Here is a 25,083-nt window from a genome sequence, read left to right as displayed (position 1 = left end):
CTTCAAACAGGAACAGACATAAAACCAGGTTATGTATTGACTGGTTGATAAAAGTGTTGTGACCAGAGGCTCAAGCAACCTACCCTGTATTTGCCCAGGAGCACTGGTCCAGCCTTCACAGCAACTTCATAGAACATAACTCTTGCAAATAATGAGAACTGACTGTATATTTACAAAGGATTTGCAACATGAAAAATTACACTTCACATCTTTTGCGAAAAGAGCAGCCCATCATCATATGGTTAACACATACACACACATACACAAACACACGTGCACACACATGCGCACGCACACACACAGACACACATACCCTGACTAGAAAGAAAAGCACGAAAACATCAACAGCATAATGGAGTTGGAGGTTCAGAGTGGTATTTTTGTATTCACTGCCTATTTTCCAAATTTTCTAAAATATACAGCAAAAAAGGACTCAGAGCCCTGGAAGGATCTGGTGACACCAATCCCTTCTGACACTGCACCAACTAGTACAAACCTCCTCCATGTAGTGTCATTTTCTGAGAGCAGAACTCCTGTCTATTCCAGGTGGGGCCATGACACCTAAAATGGTCTAGTAGTAGTCAGAAAAGTCCCACCCTAGAGCTAAGGTTGGAAATGCAGATGTGGGCCAGGTACAGTGGCTCACACCTGTCATCCAAGCACTTTGGGAGGCCAAGGCAGGAGGATCACTTGAGGCCAAATGTTCAAGACCAGCCTGAGCAACATACCATGACCCTGTCTCTACAAAAAATAGAAAAAATTAGCCAGGCATGGGAGTGCATGCCTGTAGTCCCAGCTACTGAGGGACTGAGGGGTGAGGCAGGAGTCCTAGGCTGCAGTAAGCTATGTTGATGCCACTGCACTTTAGCTCAGGCAACAAAGCAAGACCTTGTCAGAAGGGAGGGGAAGGGAACAGAAGGGGAAGAAAGGAGGAAGGGAAGGGGAGGGAAGGGAAGAGGGAGGGAGGGAGGAAAATGCAGATGTGATAGATCCCTGGGGCCCCAGATGAGAACCATGAGGAGAGAATAAAACCGGTAAGAGCAGCAAGGATGCTGGTAGCATCAGGGAGACCTAAACATCCAATGACTTTGGGTAATTCAGTTTCCCCTTGACATACTTTTATTTGAAAAAAGAAAAAGAAAATCTATATACTGCTTACTATATGCCAGACAGTATACTAAGCACTTCACAAATATATAATATCTAAGTGGCTTAAATTTTATATAACACTAGGATTGTTAAATATTATTTTCAAATAATAACAAGTATTTAAAGAAAATAATGATAGAGGAGGTACTCAGATATGACCCAAAAAGTGTAAAAAGTAAAGGTTGTGTGCAAATGAAGTTTGACAACTACTGTCTCTTGTACACTGTCTCCGAGAGAAAGATGATCTCCGACCGTTGGCAACTGCACATTTGTGATGGAAAGACTGAACTGCAACACAAATAGGAAGTGGGGCCTTGCCCTTTAATCCTAGCAGGTACCGTCCTATCTGTAAAAAAGAATAAAATGCACAGTTGGGAACAGCACATTTTAATCCAAAAGGCAACCTGGTTCTTAATATTAACCTGTACCGAAGCCCGGACTCCGGAAGAGCGTGGTCCTCTGGTCCCGTCCCGTTCTCCAGGCTTCCGAGGGCAGCATCTGTGCACAGACAGCAATCAAGGCAGAAGGTCAGGTTTTTGTTTTCATTCCATTTTCTCCACGAGACAAGGACATAATGCAGACGTTGGCTCGTCTGCTAAACCAGTCAGAAAATTTCCCCCACCTTATCTGCACACTGAATTTTGATCCGCTACCTGATTCATTTTTTCAGATATTATCTCAGACTTGGCATCAGTCACTGATAGAAGGCCCTGTACTTCCCCTTCACCTGTGACTTTTTTGACCTCAGACCTGGAATTATGCATGAAATCCAGAATCAGGGAGTAATACACGAGCTTTGTTAGACAAAACTGCGCCTGCTTGTGGTGGCTCCAGTCAGACACTAGAGGGCAGCATGGCCTAATCACGGACAATGTCTGCTGCTTTCGGAAAAAAGCCACTTTACCCTGCATTAAGTGGCATTTGGGAAAGGCATTCACAAGAAGTGAGGCCATAAATAGTCTCTAAACTAACAGGTAAGAGACATTAACAATTTTCATAAATGTATTAGCTGTCACTCCAGTCTCCTTCCAGGGAGTGCCAATCTTCCTCGGCTGGATGGTGACGTTGAGCCCAGTGTCACCCGGGAGAACTCCTGCTCATTCAGAAACGTATTTGTCAGTGCCTCTGTGGAACCAGCCCTGTGTCAGGAACAGGGGACACAGGGAGGGAGCATGTCTCGTTTGCCTAATCCGCCCCCCACGCCATTCCTCTGATGCCGGCATTAGTCACATCAAGACCCACCAGCTCTTCAGGGCTTGAACTTTAGGGAAACATATCAGGAAAAAAAAATGTTTTTTATCCTTTTCTTCTATCCTGCTGTCCACATCAAGCTATTCCACTCACTCCTAACTCTCAAGAAGTTTGAAGGGGAAATAAAAAGTGCTACTTCTCCACCACCCCCTCCTCGCTACCGAATATCCAGGTTCGTTCAGGGGTGCAGGCTCTGCCTGGCTGCCTGGGCTCACGTCCCTGCTCCCTGACTTTAATTCGGCAAGATCCCTAGCCTCTCTGCGCATCAGTTTCGCCACCTATGAAACAGGGCGGCACCACGGCCTCGCATGCCGCACTAATGCCTACCACACAACTAAACGTCACATTCTAACAAGTGCAAAACTCGGTGAGAGCCGGCAGCAACTCGCTCCAGAACCGACCCTGGTTATGTCGGGTTCTCGCGCTCCCTGCCACGCCTCCTACTGGGAGCTCTCCTCTCTCAGCCTCCCCAACACTGTTCTTTGGCCCTCCTCCCCCGCCATCTGTTCTCTGATTCCTGAGTGAAGACATCTTGGAATCATGGCTCCGTGACACTCTGTCCCCGGTGGTAAATCTAGCAAGACCTTGGCTACGGCTCTCACCTCTGTGAAGATAGCAACTCGCAAGCCCTCGCCTTGGCTGGGACCTCGGTCTTGAATCCTAGTCACACATTTCTAACTGCCTGCCAGAAAGCGCTACTGGGACACCCCAGTAGGCTGGGCGGACCTTCACAACCACTCGTCTAATGTCCTGCTGGGCTGTCGGCTCAGGAGAGCATGGCACCACCCTCTGCCCCATCACAGAGCCAGGTGGGATCTGCGACTTCTCAGTGCCACCAAAATTATCTCCCACTCTTTCCGCACAAGCTGCTTCCACTGCGCCATAGTTCGAAGCCTCCGTACCCCCTCGGGGCCTTCTGCAGCAGGTCCCTCCACTCTGTGTCATCCGTGCTAATCTGACACATGGCTGACAGATGCCATTCCCTGAAGCAAAGACAGGGACCCCAACCTACACAGTGGCAATTCACAGCCGGAGTACAGGCCAACACCCTCCACCTGACGTGATATCCACTCGGCCCCAGGTGACTCCCCACTGGCCCCTTCACACGGCACAGCCACGACGACCGCTCGCACCTGAAGTGAGCCTGACACGCTGGGATGCACAAACATAGACTGTCTCATCCCTGTGCCCCCTGGGAGACAGGCACTGCTGTTATCCTAATCTTACGGATGAGGAAGCGGACCCTGAGAATGTAAGTGACACGTCCAAGGTCACAGCTAACAAGTGCGAGGTCGCGAACCCCGGTCTGCCCAGTGGGAGAGCTGAGCCCTGTCCCACGTCAGCTCCCAGGCTCTCATCCAGCGGATCCGAAATGCCTGCTTCTGCCTCTACGCCTCCTGGCGTTCCTGCCTCTACGCCTTTGTCCACACTGTGTCCTCCGTCCAGATTATCACGTTTCCAACGCCACGCATCACTGCCCACAGCACGCGCCGCTCTCCGCCCACTGCATCCACCCATCCACCCCCCCAGCAAAGGTTCGCTGAGCCCCAGCTGTGGGCCCAGCACTGGCCAGACACGGCACTGTCCAGGGTCACACTGGGAGCTGGACGGACATGGTCCTGCCCTCATAAACCTCACAGATGAGTAGGGGGAACAGCCTCTGTCAAGCCATTGCAGAAATCATCATTCCAAGCTGAAATCAGAGCAACAGAGACACACAAGGTTTCCTGACCACAAGAAACACGGGCCTGACCTGTCTGAGGAGGTGTCAGAGGAGCCCTCTCGAAGGAAGCAACGCTTGAGCTGCGACCTGAAGGATGCACCCGGGGGTGCAGAAGGCACGTGCAGAGAGAAAGGGCACGGCTGTGTGAGGAAGTGGAAGCAGGCTAGTGTGGCCGCCAGGGGCACCACGCAAAGAGGAAATGGAAGGAGGTAAGGGTATAGGGTTAGCTGGGGCCCCGGTAGCCACAGTGAAGATTCTGGATTTTATCCTAAGAGCAGTAGAAGGGTTTGGAGCAGGGGAATGATACAATCTGGTTATATTCTAAAAAAATCACTCTGGCTGCTAAACAAAGAATGCCCAGGGGTAGGGGATGAGGGTAGAAGGTGACAGTGTGTTGAGAAGCTATTTTGCAACAGCCCAGGCAGGAGATGATAATGAGTTAGAACAGGGTGGTAAAAACAGTCATTCCTTTCTCTATCCGTTATTGAAATGATGTCCCCTGTCCCCTCTTGCATGCATCCAGGTGGGATGCGCCTTCACATCCCCAGAGCCCAGTACGATGCATGGCACAGAGGAGGAGTGAGAGATGATTGAATAAAGAAAACCACGAACCCCAAGCGGCACACGGCCGACCTAAGCGTGCTGGGAACGCGGCACCCTGCCAGCCACCGAAATATCACGACATTCGGAACAATAAAACTCTAAGAGCCAAGCATTAAAGTCAACCATATCAGATCAGGGCAGTGCTACCACACAGTCCCTCCTCGACCTCGGGGAACAAGGCCACAGACCCAAGGTTAGAACATGAGAAACTGAAGAACTTTAGAGTCAGAGAAAGGGCTTGAGGACCTGAGGTTTCAAATGAACCTAAGAAGGCCCGCAGAAATTGGCTGAGCATTTACTAAAACCCAGCACTAAAGACAGGACCCTCAGTGAGGAGACGAGCGATCACATTGTCATATTTCAAATGAGTGGTAACGGGTGTTTTCTCACCTCCGTTTATTATTCTCACACAAGAGAAACTTTCGGAGCTCTCCCTTGCTTGCAGCCTCAAGACGTTGGTCAATTTGCTTTGCTCGGTTGTAGACAACGCACACCCAGAGGAATCACTGTTGTGTCTAATCCTCCATCGGCTTGTCTGGGTTTCGTGTTGTGACCTGAGCTGGCGTCGCCCTTGTCTGACTCGCTCCCTAACCCAAGACATGCAGCTCAAATCACACCCCCTGAACCACACACTGCCTCTTCCAAGATTCAGAAGGATAAGAATGCCTTTCAAGGTTCCCGTTTCTCTCTTCCCTCAAGGCTCAGCTGCAAAAATCACCCTGCAGCCACGCGCCTCTTCCCTTTCTGCCTCCCCCGCCCGCTATCTCTAACTACCCGAGGGCAGCGACTGCAAAGGCACCAACACTTTCAAAGATGACTGAAAAGTCTCCTAAGGTGAGGAGCCCTCTACGCGTGAAGTCACCATCCAAGGACAAACCGGCTCCTCAGCCAGAATGAGGGGGAGGTGGGAACGTCGCTACGGTCACAGGGTGTCCATCAGAAGGGACCCGAGGCAGAGACAGAGCGAAAGGAAAGGAGTCTCGGACAGAGATGTTGGCAGTGTCCGCCCTGGCAGGCAGGCCGAGTCTCAGCACCACCTGGTCCGGCACCGCCATGCAAATGGGGCGCTGGGCCAGGAGGGACTTGACGCGACTTGGCATTCCAATCAGGTCACCAATTTCCCCTAGATCCGATTCCAGTATCTCCACGCGGCTCTAGAGCACAGCGCGTTTTCCCCGCGGGCTGTCGCAGCTTACAAGCCTCCTGGCAGCTTGGTTACGTTGGCAGGCTGGCTCACACACATCATCTCTGGTGCGTGTAACCGAGATACGCTGGAGCCCAGGTCCCATCGAGGGTGACAAGATGGAGACTCGGTCTGGGAGCTGACAGCCAGGTGGGGGACCACAGGAAATCTGCCGGGGAGCCTTCTCTCGAGGACCCTAGAGGCCACAGGAGAGCTACTTTCCCCAGAGACACTAGCCTACGGAAAGCCCAGAGGGGAGGAAGACCGCTGCATCCTGTACAGCCAATCCCGAGGTGCTCGGAACAGCAATGGCGCAGAGCAGCCGCCATCGGAGCCACTGAAACAAAGCAGACAGCCCACTGCGTGCACCTCACCGCCCAGCGATGACTCGTGGGCCAAACGACACGGTCCCAGGGTGGGGAATGAGGCAAAGCAAGTGGGGACTGAATCATGAGCTGGAGGCCGCGAACAAACACCCAGACTCCTCAGTGGCCCCAGACTCTTTGGGACCACCTGCTCCCTCCAAGCCCGCACCGCTTCTCAGACACTCTGCCTGCATCTACGCTGCTGCTAAAGGGACATCGGTAAGGTGACTGTCGCCCCAACCCTTGGCTGTTTGGACCACGGACAGTCCAGAGATGCAGGACTTCTGTGGCCTGGCGTGCGGACGGGAGCTAGGCCCACCAGACTGTCACTGTCACCTCAACTGAGACCCAGGGAGAAGTTCCGGTAGGTATGGAAGGTCACGTGGCGGAGGCACGTGAGGCCTTAGCACATGCCTGGCATTTTCCCGGATTAAGTCAGGGACTTTTCACCACCATCGCAGAGGAAGGTGATATAATAATAACCACCCTTCCTCGCAGGGCTGCAGTCGGAGCTGGTGAGATCATCGGGCCGATCGCTTTGCAGTGCTGGACCCACTTCGAGCTTCCTGCAGTGGTGATATGACGTGACATCTTGTCCGCAGCCTGGGAGCCGGGACGCTGGAGTGGAGGGGACTCTCTCGACTTGGTGGGGTGATCACCCTACTCATGTGGCTTCCCCCGGATCCCCTCTCGCTCCTCCGTCAGTGTTGCCCACCACCATCGCGATCACCCCCATTTTCCAGATGAAGACACTGACAGACAGAAGTCCTCAGCCGTGGACTCATCAGCCTCACTTTACAGGCAGGAATGTTGACACTTGGGAAGAAACTTGCTTAAACTCACACAGCTTTCTAGGGCTGGGCCTGCGTCTGACCCCCACTCTGTCCTGCTGCTGTGAATGTCCCCACCCGTCTCTGGGCTTGAGCTGGTGTGAATAGGTTTCTGTTCCCTGCCAAGTGACGAGAATAGTCTATCAGGCAGGGTGCGGTGGCTCATGCCTGAAATCCTAGCACTCTGGGAGGCTGAGGCAGATGAATCACTTCGGGCCAGGAGTTTGAGACCAGCCTGAGCAACATAGAGAGACCCTATCTCTACAAAAAATTAAAAAATTAGCCAGGCATGGTGGCACATGCCTGTAGTCCCAGCTACTCAGGAGGCTGAGCAGGAGGATCACATAAGCCCAGGAATTGGAGGCTGCAGTGAGCTATGATGATGCCACTGCACTCTAACTGGGGCAACAGAGCGAGACCTTGCCTAAAAAATAAAAAAAAAAATTAAAAATTAGGAAAAGAATAGTCTTTCAGCCAGTTCAGAATTTCAACAGCTGAGCAATTGGTGGGCCCCAGTTATGGTTTCCTAAATCTAGGCCCAGAGAAGGGACATTTGTTTCCTAGGAAAACAAGAAAGCCCCTAAGTCAGTCAGGCGGAGGCCTCTCTGACCCGGTGGTGCTCCGGCGGCAGTGACAGCAACGGAGCACTTCTCTGTGCCAGACACCATGCCAGCTACACTGCACACCCATCCCAGGGGGCCAGCCAAGCTCAACCACGCCCCACCCCCCACCTGCTCTAGCTAAAGAAAACAATAACAAACCACACACGAGCGTGCTCAACAGCGTGGAACGGTATGGAAACACCCACGACAAAAGGCAGGTCTGAACCAAACTACTTCCTGATCCCCAAGCACTTTCTGTCGGGGCGCCAGGGCCTTCACAGACGGGAGCTCACTCACCTTCTCCCATCTCTTAAGAGGCAAAATAATGGTCACTATTTATGGTCAACTTTTACAGGACCAAGTTCAAGCCACTGGTGAGGGGATAACACAGGCCTGGTGGCCCCCGGTTCAGCCCAACACCCGCTCTGCCAAGAACAGCTCAAGACACCCAGGTTCAGAGAAAGAAGCCAAGCCCTTCTCACTTCTGAATCTCAAGAAGCCCCAGCTTAGCCTGAGCCCCACGCCTCCAGGCTCCCAATCCTACCTGTGCGGGTGACTCAGACACTCCTGCTGGTTCTCAAAGCCACGGCTCCTACTGGAGGAAAAGAGTGGTCAGAAACACCCACCTGCTGGGCTGTAGGAGCCCACTCCACTGACGGGGAAGAGGATGTCAGCGTCACCATGCAGCACATGCAGCGGAGCCCAGCCGTGCATCTGGGAGAGGCAGGTGTTCCCGTCCAGCGGCCTGCGGTGAAAGAATACAGCTGTGTGACCTGAAGGCCCATGACTCACCACAAACACCTGCTGGGAATCCACGAGTGCCCTCCTGCAAACTGACCAGGCCATGGCGTGGGCTGGGAGTCGGAGCTTGTAGCCCAGATCCAGACCTCTTGCATTCGTTCTTTCAACCAGTATTTACTGAGCACCTACTATATTCCAGGCACTGTGCTCACTACAGAGGGTGAAGAGGCAGCAGACTGTTTATCCTGCCCTCATGGAGCTGACAATCTAGTGGGGAGAGGAGCGGGAATGGACATGAATCAAATAATCCCGCGAGAAGGTATAAAATGGCAGCTCACGTTCGAGGAGCTGGTCTGCAAGGTCGGGGGAGGCTGCCTTGAAGGAGGAGGTTTGAGGAGAGAGCTGGAGGCAGCCCAGGCACCTGAGGGAAGAGGAGGAGCCAGAGAGAGGAAGGGGGTGGAACTGGGTGTGCAACCGGCCGAGGCAGGAGGAAGCACCCGTGCTCCGGGTTCTGAAATGATGGCAGCCACCTGACCTGGGGCTAGTGTGGCTGCACCTCACTGGTTCTCAGACCCTCGTGGGTAAAAGGACAGCATCAGACCAGGTCCTGACCGGGTCCCCTCCAAGAGACAGGCTCAGCTCAAGTATTAACCAGGCTCATATGATCTGTTACATTGTCACTTTATTCACAAAGGACAAAACCAACATGCACAATCTTTGTCATGCCAGGCTGGTTCAGCTGAGTTTGTCTGACAGAGTATTTGCCCGATGCAGCATTTGCAATCAGCAAATACTAATAAATACCAATTTGTATTTATATAGTACAGTCATCCCTCAGTATCCGCAGGGGATTGGTTCCAGGAGCCCCCAAATCCAAGGATGCTCCAGTCCCTTATATAAAATGGTGTAGTGTTTGCCTAAATCCTACGCACATCCTCCCATATATGTACTTTAAGTCATCTCTAGATTTCTTATAATACATAATACAATGTAAATGCCACGAAATAGTTGTTATACTGTGTTTTATTTGTATTATTTTTATTATATTGTTATATTTTATTATTTATTTCAAATACTTTTGAATCACCGTTGGTTGAATCCACAGAAGCAGAGGGCCAACTGTACTTTTTTTTTTTTTCTGAGACAGAATCTCGCTCTGTCACCCAGGCCAGAGTACAATAGCATCATCATAGCTCACTGCAACCTCAAACTCCTGGGCTCAAGCAATCCCGAGCAGCTGGGACCACAGGCATGTGCCACTGCACCCGGCTAATTTTTTCTATTTTTAGTAGAGACAGGGTCTTGCTCTTGCTCAGGCTGGTCTCAAACTCCTGAGCTCCAGCGATCCTGAGCTCAAGGGATCCTCCCGCCTCAGCCTCCCAGAATGCTAGGATTACAGGCGTGAGCCACCGTGCCAGGCTGGCTCAACTGTACTTTAAAGTCTATAAAATCACTTTGTAAAGAGGACCAAAGCAGATTGTAATCATACCTACTTAACAGAGGAAGGAAAGGGGGGGTGGGGAAAAAGGGAACAAGAACTCGGAGATGATGTGGCTTGTCCAAGGTCAAGGTCATCAGCCATAAGCAACAGAACCCAAACTGTAGGACTGGAGCCTAGGTCCTCCAGATCCAATTACAAACCGGTCACCTGCCTCCTGTCTACCAGGTGATATTACTTACACAGCTTTTCTTTATTTTACAGTAGGGAGCAACACACTTTTTCTGTAGAAGACCAGACAGTAAATATTGCAGGCTTTGTGACACTCATCTTTGGTGGTATTTCTTTACAATTCTTTAAAAATGCAACCACCATTCATAGCTTGGGGGCAGATCTGGCCTGCAGGCATCGTATGCCAGCTCCTCTTTTAGAGGCTTGACAGGTAGAGAGTCTCCTTTCAGCCCTCTCTAGCTTTTGGTCAGACATTTGGCACCGAGGGAGAAACACAGGAGGAAATAATCCTAACAGAATCCTACAAAATGTATCATTTAATCCTGCAGGTAACGCTGTGAGACTTCAGACAGCAGACTCCCACCCATCCTGGCAGCAGAACCCGACTTGGGCCAAGTCTCAGATGAACCTGGCTGTGCCTCTAGAATCTGTTCAGAGCCACCCCGCCACGATCCCCTGAGGCTCTGATCCAGCAGCTGGGACCAAGGGGCAGACACCCAGAGTCACCAAAAGCAGCCAGTTCCTTCCCCGGCACTCCACTGGCTCCAGGCAGGTGGGATTTTCTGCTCAGTTCTGAGACAATTCTTGCCACTTCCCTGTAACACATGGGATTGCAAGGTGAGGCCAGGCCCCTGACAGGATGAAGTTGGGAACCCAAGAAAAAGTGGGCCCGAGGGCCACTGTCCCAAGATGAGTTACGTGAAAGAGATTCCTGAGGCAGAGATGCCTGAGTATATGGCGCCATGATTGGCTGAAAAACATGAGTGTTGCTTTTCATTAGGAAAATTAAGGCACTTATTTCAAAACCTAGAAAATGCCAAAAACAAAAGAAAAGAAAAACACCCATGGCCACATTACCCAAGACACAACTGGGTCAGACACAGTCTCTTGAGGGTCTTTTTTCGTTCTTGCTGTGCACACTTTTCTTTACACAATTGTAATGAAACTAAACAGAACTGAAGCGGAATTTTATATCTTGTTTTTTCTTCATTAGCTCATCTTCATACCACTGGATACCCTTAGACATCATCTGAGAAGTTTAAGACCCTAAGCATTAAGATGTTAAGACATAAACTACGAAATACTCTGCTGCTAACTATACCCCTGTGGTTGCACATTTAGGTCAGCACCAGTGTTTTGCTTCTCTGAATAAGGACTTTGGAATCCAGATGCGGTCACATTCCCCCCCAAGTTGAGGGTACATCCTCAGGGCAGAGTCTCCGCAGTGGAACTACTAAATCAAGTGGGGTAAACATCTAAGGTTCCTGACATTTAGTTAGACTGTTTTCCCCCAGGGCCATTAACTGCTACCAGCTGACTACAGACAGGGCTAAGACAGCCCCTGTGCCCCACCCTTGCCACCTCATTCATCACACAGGCATGTGGTGAGCACCTACTGCGTGCCTGCAACTAAGGCCCCACTGAGAGCAAGCCCGCCCCTTCCAGCAGGGCAGGAACCCAGGGCTCTTGGCAAATATCGTGGGCAAATTACAGTGTCTTGTTTAACTTTGCATTTGCTTAACTGCTAGTGAGATGCAACATCTTTCCATATATTTGTAATTCTTTTTGAATTAGGTTTTCCCCCTGACTTCCCTACTAGTGTCACAGAGCGCACATAAAGTGATAGAAAAACCTCTGTCAATAATAAAGACACTATCCCTTTTGAAGAAAAACAAAAAAAGCAAAGCCAGCACTTGTGATAAATATTGAGGTGGGAGGAACAAAATTTTTCCTCGGGCATCAAAGAAGTGGTTTAATTACCAGTAAACAGAAGAACAGGCCCAATTTTTGGCCAACAGATCATCATAAAGACAACAGGAGAACTGGACTTTGCCAGAGGCTACAGCAAATCCACAGTGAGCTTCTCCTGGTCCTGGCCACACTCCCCTCACATACCTGCTGGGTGCCAGCCTCCTAGACCTTTCCTGTGAACATTAGCTTAGCATCAAAACCCCAGTATTACTCAGTAGGCCATCTCATCGTGCCTCTGCTCCTGCCCAGGCTGCTCTGCAGAATGTTCAGTCAGGATCCCCCTTTATGCCGGGAGGGGCTGTCCACAGTCTGCAAGAGGCCCCATGGCCTGGGAGGGCCCAGGCCCCTGTGAAGGTCACCCAGCACTGTTTGTGCTTTTACACATCACAATGCCAGCGGCTGCCCTGGCTCACACGCTGGCCTCACCCTCTGGGCTCCACTCCGAGGCACCAGCGGGGTAGGAAGAGGAATGACTGTTTGGGGCCAAAACACCCAGGGAGTGAGTCAACTCAGAGACACACTTTCCTGGAGATCCACAGGATGAAGTGGCATTTCCCAAAGGCCCAGATTGAGAATTAGAAGCAGTTGTGATGGTTAATCGTATGTGTCAACTTAGCTGGGCCATGGTACCTAGATATTTGGTCAAACATTATTCTAGATTTTTTGGTGAGGATATTTTTTAGATGAGATTAACATTTAAATCAGTAGACTTTGAGTAAAGCAGATCGCCCTGCATAATGTGGGTGGGTGGGCTTCATCCAAGCAGTGGAAGGCCTCACTAGGAAAAAGACTGACCTCCCGAGAGGAAGAGGGCATTCTGCTAGCAGACTGCCCCTGCATTTGAACTGCGGGTCTCCAGTCTGCCAGGCAACCCTGCAGATTTCGGACTCGCCAGCCTCCATAATCATGTGAGCCATTTCCTTAAAATAAATCAAAAGAGAGATAGACAGACAGAAACAGACAAATAGAGATGGAGGGACAGAGCGAGGCACACAGAGACAGAGTAAGAGCAAGAGGGAGGGGGAGACACACACATCCACACACAGCCCCATTGGTTCTGTTTCTCGGGTGAGCCCCTGACTAATACAGCAGGTCACGGGACTTGATTCCCAGGTATGAAAACATTCATACCTTGTGAGCAAGAACAGTGCAGCTGAAAAGCTGCGCTACAAATAATTCAGTAGGGAAAAAAGCCTTGTGCATGAAAATGTTCATCTTGGAACAGCTGATACAATAAGCAAAGGCAATAAAACAACAACTAAATACTCAGCAGTGGGGAAACCCTCTGCACGTCATGGCATGTTGATCTGGCCGAATAGCAACTAGCAGTCAGGGTTCTGCAGAGAAACAGAACCAGTGCATGTGTGAATAGACAGAGATACAGAGATACACAGACACAGATTTACAATGAGGAATCGGTTCACATGATTATGGAGGCCGAGAAGTCCCGTGATCTGCAGTCTGCAAGCTGAAGACCCAGGAAAGCTGGTGGTGAAATTCAGTCCAAGTCTGAAGCCTGAGAACAAGGAGAACAGAGGGTGTAAATCCTAGTCCAAGAGCAGGAGAAAATCGACATCCCAGCTCAAGCTAGCTGGCAGTTTTTGTTCTATTCAGGCCCTCAATGGATGGGATGAGGCCCACCCACATTGGGGAGGGCAATCTATTAATACTAAATTCACTGATTCAAATGCTAACTTCATCCAGAAACATCCTTACACACACACCCAGAAATAAAGTCTAATCTGGGCATCCTGTGGCCCAGTCAAGGTGACACACAAAATTAACCATCACATCAACCAATCGACATTCATAGGTAAGTAGAAACATGAAAAATATTTGATACTATAAGCTTTAGAGTACAGCACATCGGAACCCAAATCCCATTTTTGCCAATTGCTTTGACAAATCTCAATTCTCTTTGGAATCCTGTTCTCTCATCTGTAAAATAGGGGTAATGCCCACTAACGGGATAGGTTGCTTTAAGAATTACAATAAGGTATATGAAGCACGTTGCAGCATCTGGCATATCACAGATGATCAATAAGGTAATACTACTCACACAAGTATCTGTGTGAATGAGGGCTACAGTAAACGCAAAAAAACAAAAATAGGCATAGTCTCATCAGAAAGGAAAAAATCCTAATGTTAAAATAACATGAAAATGCAAAGCTTAGGGATAGAGACATGCCACAGCCTTAATAATACCATGAGATTTTAGGCTTACAGAAAGACACGTTTCTGTGTATTCATTTTATACTCTAATGGACTCTGTTTTGAAGTAGCCATGATTAGGACAACACTGCACCCAGGCCAGGTTGTCTGGATTCAAAGATTCAAGGTCTTTACTATGCTTCCAGCCTTCACATGCATCAAGCCCCTTCCATAGGAATAAATCTATAGCAACGCCAGTGTTAAGGCAACAAGTACAGTAAGTTACTGCTGTTCATACCCCTGTAGATAAATGCAGAAATTACCAGCCCACAACTATTGTCTAGACCAATGGTCTCCAACCTTTTTGGCACCAGGGACCAGTTTCATGGAAGACAATCTTTCCACAGACATGGGGCGGTGGGGGAGGCAGAGCTGAGGTGGTGATGTGAGTGATGGGGAGCAGCTGTAAATGCAGATGAAGCTTTGCCTGCTCACCTGCTGCTCACGTCCTATTGTGCGGCCAGGTTCCTAAGTTTCATGGAAGACAATTTTTCCATAGACGGGCAGGGAGGATTTGGGGGGTTGGGTGGGAGCAGGCAGAGCTCAGACAGTGATGCAAGCGATGGGGAGCAGCTGTGGCCTAGTTCCTAACAGGCCACAGACCAGTCCTGGTCCGAGGCCCAGGGAGTGGGTACCACGGTTCTAGACTAACCCTGTCTTAGTCCTGAGCTTCCCATGTTAGTGTCAAGTTAGAGATGTGGGGAAAATCCAATCAACAAAAACAAAAGGCACGGACATAAAGAATCTCAAGGCACACATCTGACATTCAGTTTGTAATAAGTACCTTCAAATAGACTCCCTTCCTCTGTCTTGGTTCTCAGGAGAAGAGCAGGCTAACATTCCTTCCTCCTAAATATAGACCTGAAAAATGAATAATGCCCTGCACAAATACAAAACTCATACTCTTATTCGGCCCAATACTGTAGAAAGAGAAAACAGGTAATGTAACCCCCTTCATTAAGAGCTCGAGAGGAACTTACTTCTCAGGCGACTCTGAATGGCCCACGCGCTTCCTCCCCGACGAGTTCCCATACACGTCATCTTCGTTTTCATCCACATCTTCATCGTCGATGCTTTTCACATCGAGCTTCTGGTACCCACACTCCCCGTTCAAAGACAGAGAATCGATTTTCCATGAGTTACTGCTCTGACTTCCGTTGGAATTTGGCCCGAAGGGGCTCTCGAAGGCCGACATGATATTGACAGAGGAGCGGTCAGAGTTCTCCTCCGAGCTCTCGCCTGCTCCAGGTACCTTTTTAAAAACATCCCCAGAGTTCTGCTCATCTTCCTCATCATCAAATGAAATGATGTTGGTCACCTTCTTCTTCTTCTTCCGCTCCTTTTTACATTTGGCATCTGGACAAAAAAGGACACGGTGTAAGAAAAACATGAGCAAAACAAAAGGATGATGGAGCCAACTCACCTCTGGGTTACAGAAAAGATTACTCTGCTGAGAAATACATTGTAAGATAAAGTCAGATTTTTTTAAAATCCTGATAAAAATCTGTCTACAGACGACTGAGGAAAATGGACATAGGCCTCTTCCTCTGATTTACATAAACACATCAGAGCATGTGTTAAAATCATTCCTTCTAAGCGGTCACTTTGATTTGAAGGATGCTGCCGTTTCTAAAATGATCTCTATTATTTCACTTTGGAAAATAGTCTCACAGCTAATAGATGAGACCAGGAAAACCAGTTAGGGGTTGCAGTCAATTGTGTGACAGCCAGGAATTCCTCCCATCCCTGTGTGATATCCCTCACAACGGGACTCTGCTGCTTCTCCCATGCGGAGGTGCTGTCTATCCTGCACCCCTTGAATTTGGCTGGCTTAGTGCTCTGCTTTTACTAAAGGAATGTGCCAGAAATAACTGTGCGAGTTCTAGAGCTGAGGAGTCAAGGGATCTCACAGCTCTGCCTTTGCCCTCTTGGACTGCTGTCCTGACACTGCTACGTGAAGAAGCCAGTCCAGCTTACCGGAGGGTGAGAGGCCATGGATAGAACTGAATTGCCCAGCACCAATTTCAACAGGAGAGTAATCTTGCAGCTCAGCCACCAGCTAAAGGCAGCCCCATGAGTGAGCCCAAGGGAAACCGGCGGAACCACCATGCCAACCCACAGAATCATTAAAAAAATAAATAAATAACCATGGTGGCTCTAAGCCACTACATTTTTTTTTGAGTCATTTGTTACACAGCAAAGGCTAACTTGAAACAGAAATCAAGGCTGCCTTAGTGACCAGTGCTGAGATGAGCCTGTTTCTTCACCCAGTTTAATCATCAAACCTGGATAAGAGACACTTTGAGCCAATGCCCAAAAATCCAATCCATCTAAACCAAGGTGTGATATGGTGACACCTCACCAGTGTGCCCCAACTCAGAGATGATTTCAGAAGCAGAGTTGCAAAGACAGGTGGGACCGACACTCCTCTGGGTATAAAAATTTCAGTCCGTGTTACACAAAGCCCACAAGAGTCCTGTTTCCTACGTCATTCACTGGGTCTCTGCTGGAGGAGGAGAGGGCAAGGGAGACAAAGTCATGGTGCACCAAAGAACCTACGGATTCCAAGTTTTCACCATCAGTAATTCCAAAGGGATGGCCAGGACTCCTGCCTTGCTGAAGAGACTGGAGAATACCAGCACTAAGCACCTAAACCCAAAATTTCCAATTTTGCTGCAGCAACATCCTAATGTCCTAGAAGCCTCAAGGAGTATTATAAACTTCCTGCAATATTAATCTCAACTGAATCAACTTTCTTTGGCCTCCCCATAGTCTAGAATCAAAGCTGATGAATTCCTCCCTTCCCTCAGGCCTCCACTTAAATGTCATCCCCAACAAAGGCAAGCCCAGCGGTACACATTCTCCACAGCACCACATGCTTGGTTTCACCCCATCTATCCCGAGGATAGTAAATTATTGATATAATATGTCACTAACTGCCTACCCCCACCCTTCCCAAAGGAGACTGTGGGCTGAGTGCCGGCAATGTGTCTTTGTTCCTCCGCTTTCTGCCTAGGACAGAGAACACAATGAATGAACAAAGGAATGGATGGATGAAGGAATAAATGAGTGAAGATCAACCTCATCCGGCTTCCTGAGACTCTCACAGCTTCACCTTCAGTTTGCTGTGACTGACCTGTTCATTGTTCTACCTCTGATCTTCACATATAAGTAAGGTCATCGGCCCCTTCTAGAGTGAATGAGGGTAAGAAAAATACACGAAAATGTGAACTGAAAATGCAAGTGCATCCGATTTCATTCCCCTTGGAACGACTTTCAGACGACAAGGTGTATCCACCTTAGCCACACTCTGCTATCCTTTTAATGGCCCTGTTCCACCTCAAGTGCCCGTTCTTGCTCACCGGCACTGACGTTCTTGGACACGACGGGCAGGGGGTCGGTCTCCTGTTCGGGTTTGATGAGGATGGAGACTGCAGAGGAGGCTGTGATCTCCCTGAAAAGGCTGCTCACTCCTTGCGTGGATTCCTTCAGCAAGGAGGTCACGTTCTGCGTTGACTCCTTCAAGAGGTCCGAGACGGTGGGGGCAAACTTACTCTGCCCATTTAAATCCTTGTTGTCAATGTTAATTGCGAAGAGGATGGAGTTCAGACCTGTCCGAAAAAGGGAAAAGTCTGGAGTGTTTGCTGTTGAGTGGTCATGCCTCCAACACGAGAAACAAGCTGCAGACGATACAGCACTCAAGCGGACACACACCAATCTTGAACGTTTATAAAACCTTCTACAAAACCGGGGTCAGTAGACACCAGCTATTGTGGGAGTTGAGTCTTTCCAGATTCTCTCCCTAACAGCCAGGAAGACAAATACAAATAAGTCAGCCAGGAGGAGGGAAAGACACAAGTTCTGAGGTCAGGCTGCCTGGGGTTGAATCCCTGCACTGCTGCTTTCTAGCTACGAGATCTTGGTCAAGCAATTTCTAATCTCTCTGAGCTCCAGTTTCATAATCTGTAAGGTGAAGACAAAGTCATCTCCCTCACAGGGTTATGAGTGTTAAACACAGTCACCCACCAAAAGCATTCAGTTCCATAAGCAGCAAAAACATGCACTGATTACATCATCATGAATACTTTAGGCAAAAACTTACACCGCTATCTTACAGCCTACAAAGGAAATCACAGTCAAACCATGACTTTTCCTCATCAATGGACAAGAGTAACCCTAGACATGTGGGACTTAGTGTAAACTTTCAGGGGCAAAAAAGGAGGCAACAAAGAAGTTGGAAGAAAGAAGCAAGTTCCCCCTGCTGTCCAGTTGATTCCATCTCTCTCTGTGAGTGAGAGTCAAATGGCAAACAATTTAACAATCCACCAAGTGACGTCAATCCAGGACCTTCATGCTGACAAACCCTGTATGAGACTGTTTATCACACGTGGTTCTCTCACAGCCTGCAGAGGTGACTGCTGAGCTATCATGATTCCCGCCTCGCAGAGGAAGAAAGTAAAGGTAACGAAGCTCACAGGATCTGCCCCAGGTCTCCAGCCAGCATGAGGAAGAGCCAGGACTCAAAGGTGGTCTCCCCCCTCCAAATCCCCCCAATTTAAATTACACCTGCAAAGCCACAACCAAACGCCTTCAACCACATGCTTTCTCTGCCGAGGTATCAAATTCTAGATGAAGGGACCCAACACTCAATGCCAGTAAAGGAAGGATGGTGGCAGAGAAAATCGCAGCATCCCTTGGGGTTGTAAATCCACTCCAAGGCAGCCCCCTCTCCTCGCCAAGCTTCACAAGGCCCATCGCTCCTGCCCTTGGCCAGGCTTACCAGCTGCCATGGTAGGAAGCATGCTAGACCTTTCTTCATCCATCACGAAAGACCAGTCTTCATAAAAAGCGCTGCAAATTGAAAGAGAAAACAGTTCTGAATGGTGGTTCTCTGCATCCACTAACCAGACAGTTCCATTAGATGGGTCCCTAGAAGAGCCATGCCTGGTCATCCCAGAAGGGACATGGTATGTCTGAGGTCTCTGCTTATGAAGCTTATGGTTATAACAAGAGGATTGAACATGTACAGTTAAGGTAAGGTCAAATATTTTGTTTTGTTTGTTTGTTTTGAGACTGTCTCACTCTGTTGCCCAGGCTGAAGTGCAGCGCGGTCATCATAGCTCACTGCAGCCACAAACTCCAAGTCTCAAGGGATCCTCCTTCCTCAGCCTCCCGAGTAGCTGGGACTACACACGCACACCACCACGTCCAACTAATTTTTCTATTTTTTGTAGAGATGGGGTGGCGGGTCTCACTGTGTTGCCCAGGCTGGTCTCTAACTCCTGGCCTCAAGTAATCCTCTCACCTCAGCCTCCCAAAGTGCTGGGATTACAGGTTTGAGCCACAGCACCCAGCCCAACTGTGATGCTTAATTGCTGGACTCACTTCAACTTCTCATTGTTAAATTAAACTTTGATGCTGAGTATGTAACACTGAACTACCTGCAAATGATCTGCTGGAAAGAGCTTCATAAAAATTCATTTTAAGAAACACGAGTATGTCAGCAGAAACTCTGCAGGCAAAAAAACAAAACAAAACAAAACAAGAGGAAACATGAGGATGTTCCCCTTAACTAAAGCTGGTTAATGCTCCGAAGGTACAGATGTTCTCAGCTTCCCAACTCTGACCCTGAGCAGCACATACAGGTGCGGTCAGCATCAATCATCCTGGTTCCTCAGCCCTCCCGTTTCAGCCCCACAGAGTGTTACCATTCAAGTGGGCAAGGTGTCACGGGCAACACCAATGGGAGAACTTCAAGGGTATTTTTAAGAACCCTAGTGCGCAATCCCAGAACACCTAAGAAATTACTGGTACAGAGGGGACTACAGAGCAGAAGCAGCAGAAGAGGGGACCTGAGCTAGGGAACAGAGAGATGGTAAGGTAAGAAATCGAGGGAACACATCGCAGTACTAACGAGATGCCACCTTCATGAATGAAATGGAATTTCACTGCTGAAGATCTGGGCATTGCTGATGTGGAAGTCATTCAAGGAACCAGGGCAGGATTAATCACTGTCCCTTTGTATCACCAGGGGACACAAAACAACATGCCTCGTCCGCCATTCTCAGAGAGAAAATATTATTAACAGCCAGAGCCAGAGCAAGAGATATCAGAGACATCATGAGTACAGGCAAAAAAACAGAAAAAACATGCCAACATGTTTGCAGAGTTATCTCGGTGTAACTCACGAGTGATTTAAGTTTTTACCCCAGTGGATTTTACAGCATTTCTTAATTGTTTTAAGGAAATGCGGTTGTTTATACCTTCATTGACTCATATTCGGTGGCTTCTCCCTGTCATTGTGGAGTAACTGTTGTACCTCCCCACCCTGCTGAGCTCAGGGGTGGCCTTGTGACTTGTGCTGGTCAATGAAACCACTGGAAGTGTCTCTGTGGACGGGAGATCTAAGAGCCAGTGCATAGTTCAACTATACCTCCTTTTCCCACCTGTGCAATCACAAAACCGTATGTAGAGATGGAGCCTCCAGTCACCTGAGTCCCTGAGATGAGAATGTCCCTGCTCACCCATGACAGACATGTAGCACAAGGAAGAAATAAACTTGGTTGTCAAAAGCCACTGGAGATTTTATGGTGTTCATTATTGCAGCATAACCTGACCTATGCTAACTGATAGAGTGAACTTCATGATCAAGAAAAACATAATAATAGAAGGAAGTTTTAATAAAAACAAATGGATTCTTTCCCCAACTCAAAACTTCCATATTTTTTTCAGTCAGTTTGGGAGTGACTGAATGAATGAACCCCCAAATTAAAATTCCACCCAGTGAAGAACAAGCTGTGTCCTAAGCCAACAGCTCTCCCCACACCCAAGCCTTCATGATAATAAACGTTGATGTGAGTGCTGGCTGTCCACAGGTCCATGCTCAGCCCTTCCATTCATTCTCCCACCAGGGTCCCCACAGCGCAGCTGAACACAGGGGGCTGTAGGAGGGAACCCACTGGCCCCAGGTGGAAGGACTTGGACGCAAACCCAGACCGTCTGGCTCCAGATTCCTCGATCTTCGCCCCTCAGCTGAGCCCCCTCCCAGAACCCGTCCCGGCCCGGGTACCTGAGCCTGCAGCGGTCGGCCAGGAGCATGTGCAGGTAGCGCTCCAGGGAGTGTTCGTTGAGGGCACAGCGCAGCCAGGCGCGGCCTCGGCCCACGTCGGAGGAGATGTGGCGCAGGGAGTAGAAGCGCTGCAGCTCGTGCTTGCTGAGCACCTCCTTCACGTAGTACCAGAACACGGGCTCTGGGGAGAGAGGGCACGGGGCCGCGTCACTCGGCCTGGGACGCTCATTGTTTTTACAGTAACAGTCCCTAGGCAATTCTTCAGATTGTAAAGGGATATTTCCTTAGCACAGAAAAGGTGGGAGATACCAAAGAGCATACCAAAAATAAAAATGACCCTAAAACCTACCATTCAGAAATGACCAATGTTAACATTTTCAAGAATTTCCTTCCAGTCTTTTTTACTTCACTTTTCTTTTTTATACAAAGTCAACATTTGTGGTAGGTTGAATCATGACCCTCGAAGATATCCACGTCCTAATCTCTGGAACCTGTGACTGTTACCTTACACAGCAAAAGGGTCCTTGCAACTGCCATTAGTCAAGGATCTGGAAACTGGGAGACTATCCTGGACCATCCCAGCGGGGCTGATGGAATCACAGGTATCGTTATAAGAGGGAGGCAGGAGAGATTTGACACAGAAGAGGAAAAGATGATGTGAACAGGGAAGCAACGATGAGAGCGATGTGGCCACGGCCAAGGAATGCTGGCAGCCCAGGGCAGCTGGAAGAGGCAAGGAATGGATTCTGGACTTCTGGCCTCCAAAACTGTAGGAGAATAGATCCATACTGTTTAAAAGCCACCAACTTTGCATTAATTTGTTATAGCAGCCATAAGAAAATAATACAACATCATATTGTATGAGTGTATATGCATATATACATAAAATTTTGTATCCTGATTCATTTATTTTCTTGTCTAGATCATGAACATTTTCCTATTACAATTAAAAGTCTTTGAAACACAATTTTTGATGGCTTCCCAGTGAAACAAAATTTAACTATTTCTCTACTACCGAGGACATGATACCTTGCCAATTTTCCCTCTATACAGCAAAGAGCACCCTTATACATAAATAATCGTCCTAATGTCTAGTTCCTTAGGAAAGATTTCCATACGCTGAATTACTAGGTCTGAGGATGGAGACCGATTTAACGCTTTAAGGGAAGCCTAAGAAAGTTTGCTTTTATCCGTAAGTCAGTCATTCCTACAACTACCTGTATCTCCTCACATCCCACCTTTTGTTACCCACATGCACACAGACTTTTTTTCCACAGTTGTAACTCTAGTGCATACCTAATTTTGTGATCAATTTTCTTCACTTAACATTGGCACATCGACACTTTTTCATGCTGCCAACAACAGCAGCAACAGCAACCACTATTTATGGAGCTTTAACTATGCAGCAGTCCTTGCAGTGAACACTTTACATCTGACCTCATAACAACCAAGGCCATGTCCATGTCGAAGACCAGGTCTGAGGCCTGGACAAGGGACGTGACTCGTCCAATAACAGGGTTAGTAAGCGCTGCGGCAGAAAGGGACCTCAGAGCTCACTGCAAACCACTAAATCACACTGCCTTGTGAAAGGAGGGGACTCTACCATCTTCAAAATGATCATGTTCACAACTGCTTAGTAATATTCTAAGGGGGGAAACGCTGAGTCTCTGCTGCCAGACGTGGCTTCCAATCCAGGAGCTAAACAGGCTCAAAGACCCCTCTGCAATGTGACACTCTTTGAATTTGCCTTCCAGAAGGATGCAAATACACACATCTCCAGAAACTGGACAGCTAGTTAGTAACTTCACTCTAATGTTTCAGTTCAACTTAGTAAGGATAGACTGCACTCTTCCTGTGAGTCATGAACTGGGCCAGGCTAGGGGCCACCAGGCAGAAACAAGGACTCACCCCTAAGGGGCTTCCAGTCTAGTGGGCAGGACAAACGGGTGAAGAGATCATTCAACCGAATGACCCTGGGCAAGTCACTCAACCATGCTAAGCCTCAGATTCCTCTCCCATAAAATAAACACAAAAGTACAGAGTCTCCCAGGGTTACTGCGGTAACTGGGAAAAGGGAGGAAAAGTGCTGAGCACGATGCCCAGCCACCATCTGCTTAGTAAGTTGCCTTCTTAGCAGAGGGCATTTGTGTGGCTTCCCCTTTTCCTTTTTGTGTTAACAGCATCTAAGTGCGTTTGTGTGTACAGGTATGCATACGTATTTGTGGATCAAGCCAACCTCTGGGATCATTTAGAATAAACGTCCCAAGAATGACGGAAAACTCCACCAACAGGGCAGGTCACTCAGGACTATCTTCTGTCTCAATCCCTAAATGTCAAACTAATCCCAGACTCATCAGATCACTCCAAACCACACAGCTGTACAAAACAGCCTTCTTTCTACTCTCTGACTCTCTCAGAAACCAGGGCGGGGGGAATTTGCCGACAGTAATGCCCTGGGCCAGCCAGCCAATAATGTGTTTTGAAATGCCTGGACAGCCATCTGTATATCCATCACATTTAAAATCAAATGACTCTCACCTGCACCAAGTCTTTCTTGAAAAATGCATTCACCTCCCTCTGACCTTGAATGCACGTGAACGCTTTACGGTATGTTTTCACCTTTCAATTTTGCAAATTGCTTACCGCTACAGAATCCTTTTAAAGCTTGTCAGAACGATGCTGATGATAAGAATTATCCCAGTAGGGCTCTGCTTCCACTGCCAGAATTAATGTGTTCTATTTAAAGTACAGCTCACCTGCCAATTAGCGCATGCAGTGTCCATAATTTAATCTGGGAATATATACTGATCTGCTTTGAAACATGAGGTTAATTCCAAAAGCAGGCAAGGGCTTTGGATTCTCTCAACACCTGAAAGCCAATTGCCAACAAGAGCAAGAGCCAGGAAAGGGGTGTTGAGGAGAGCTGCCGTGGGGCACTTGTTAATAGAGGAAGACTAATAGCACCAGGCTTTTGGCAAAGTTTCTATCAAGCCTCAACTTTCATTGATGCCAAGAATTCATACCCTGGAGACCAGAAGAAAGACAAAAACCTTGGCACAAATTCTAGTTCAGGCATTATGTGACCTTGGGCAATTTATGTTGTCCTCTATTTTCCTCATCTGTACAATGGGGATAACAGTACCTACTTCTAAGGATTGCTATCATGAAAAAATGAGAAATAAGAATACATGTAAAGTGTATCCAATAAATGCAGTCAATAAATGTTAGCCATAATTATTAACACACCTGGCATATAATTGGCACTCAATGAAAAAACAGCTGTTAATATCATTACTACACTTGCACCAAAAGCCCAGGCACTAAGGCAGGCAAACGACATCCTTTTTCCTTTCTTCCAGCACCCGCATTCCTAGGGGAAATGTGTTCCACTGCTTCCTTGGGAACTGAGTGGCGTTCAGCAGTGCCCTCACCTCTCCCTCCCACAGGGGTGGGCAGGTAACCCAGTCTGGGCAATTACCTGGCCACAGCAGGGCATCTTCAATTTTTATTTTTTTAAATATTGCAAGAAAATGTTATTTATCCTGATTGCTGAGTCTTTTGACATCTCGTTAAATTTTGTGGCCAAAGTGAGCATCTCACTGGCCTCACTCTAGTCCCAGCCCTGGACCACAGGTCCTCCCCACAACTCCCACCTGCACGGCTAGCAGGGCCTTCTCTCCTTCAGGAACTGACGTCAGCAAACTGTGACCTGAGGGTCAATTTATCAGCAACCTTTTTTGTAAGTAAAGTTTTCCTGGAACACAGCCACACCCATTTGCTCACATATTGTCCTCGGCTGCCTTCCTGTCGCAAGGGCTGAGCTGAGCAGTTGTGATGGACATCATATGGCTCACAAAGTCTGAAATCCCTTAAGGAAGAAGTTTCTAGAAGTAGAAGCTCTAATAATCATGTAAACCTGGAACTACGTGGAGCTA

General features: G+C 48.4%; 1 protein-coding gene across 1 annotated transcript in view; it reads right to left on the bottom strand.

Annotated features, from left to right (window-relative positions):
- The window catches only part of SNX29 (sorting nexin 29), a 496,896-nt gene that overhangs the window by 399,464 nt on the left and 72,349 nt on the right, over window positions 1-25,083 (bottom strand). The window contains exons 5-10 of the mRNA XM_012647575.1: window positions 21,149-21,329; window positions 18,860-18,930; window positions 17,442-17,690; window positions 15,060-15,435; window positions 8,333-8,451; window positions 1,572-1,647 (exon numbers count right to left, since the gene is read on the bottom strand). Coding sequence (XP_012503029.1) covers window positions 1,572-1,647; window positions 8,333-8,451; window positions 15,060-15,435; window positions 17,442-17,690; window positions 18,860-18,930; window positions 21,149-21,329 — 1,072 coding nt within the window. The remainder of the gene's footprint in view (window positions 1-1,571; window positions 1,648-8,332; window positions 8,452-15,059; window positions 15,436-17,441; window positions 17,691-18,859; window positions 18,931-21,148; window positions 21,330-25,083) is intronic.

The sequence above is a fragment of the Propithecus coquereli genome, unplaced genomic scaffold (genome assembly GCF_000956105.1).
Source record: "Propithecus coquereli isolate 6110/MARCELLA unplaced genomic scaffold, Pcoq_1.0 Scaffold27, whole genome shotgun sequence".
Taxonomy (NCBI): Eukaryota; Metazoa; Chordata; class Mammalia; order Primates; family Indriidae; genus Propithecus; species Propithecus coquereli.
This window is presented reverse-complemented; position numbering and strand designations above follow the sequence as displayed.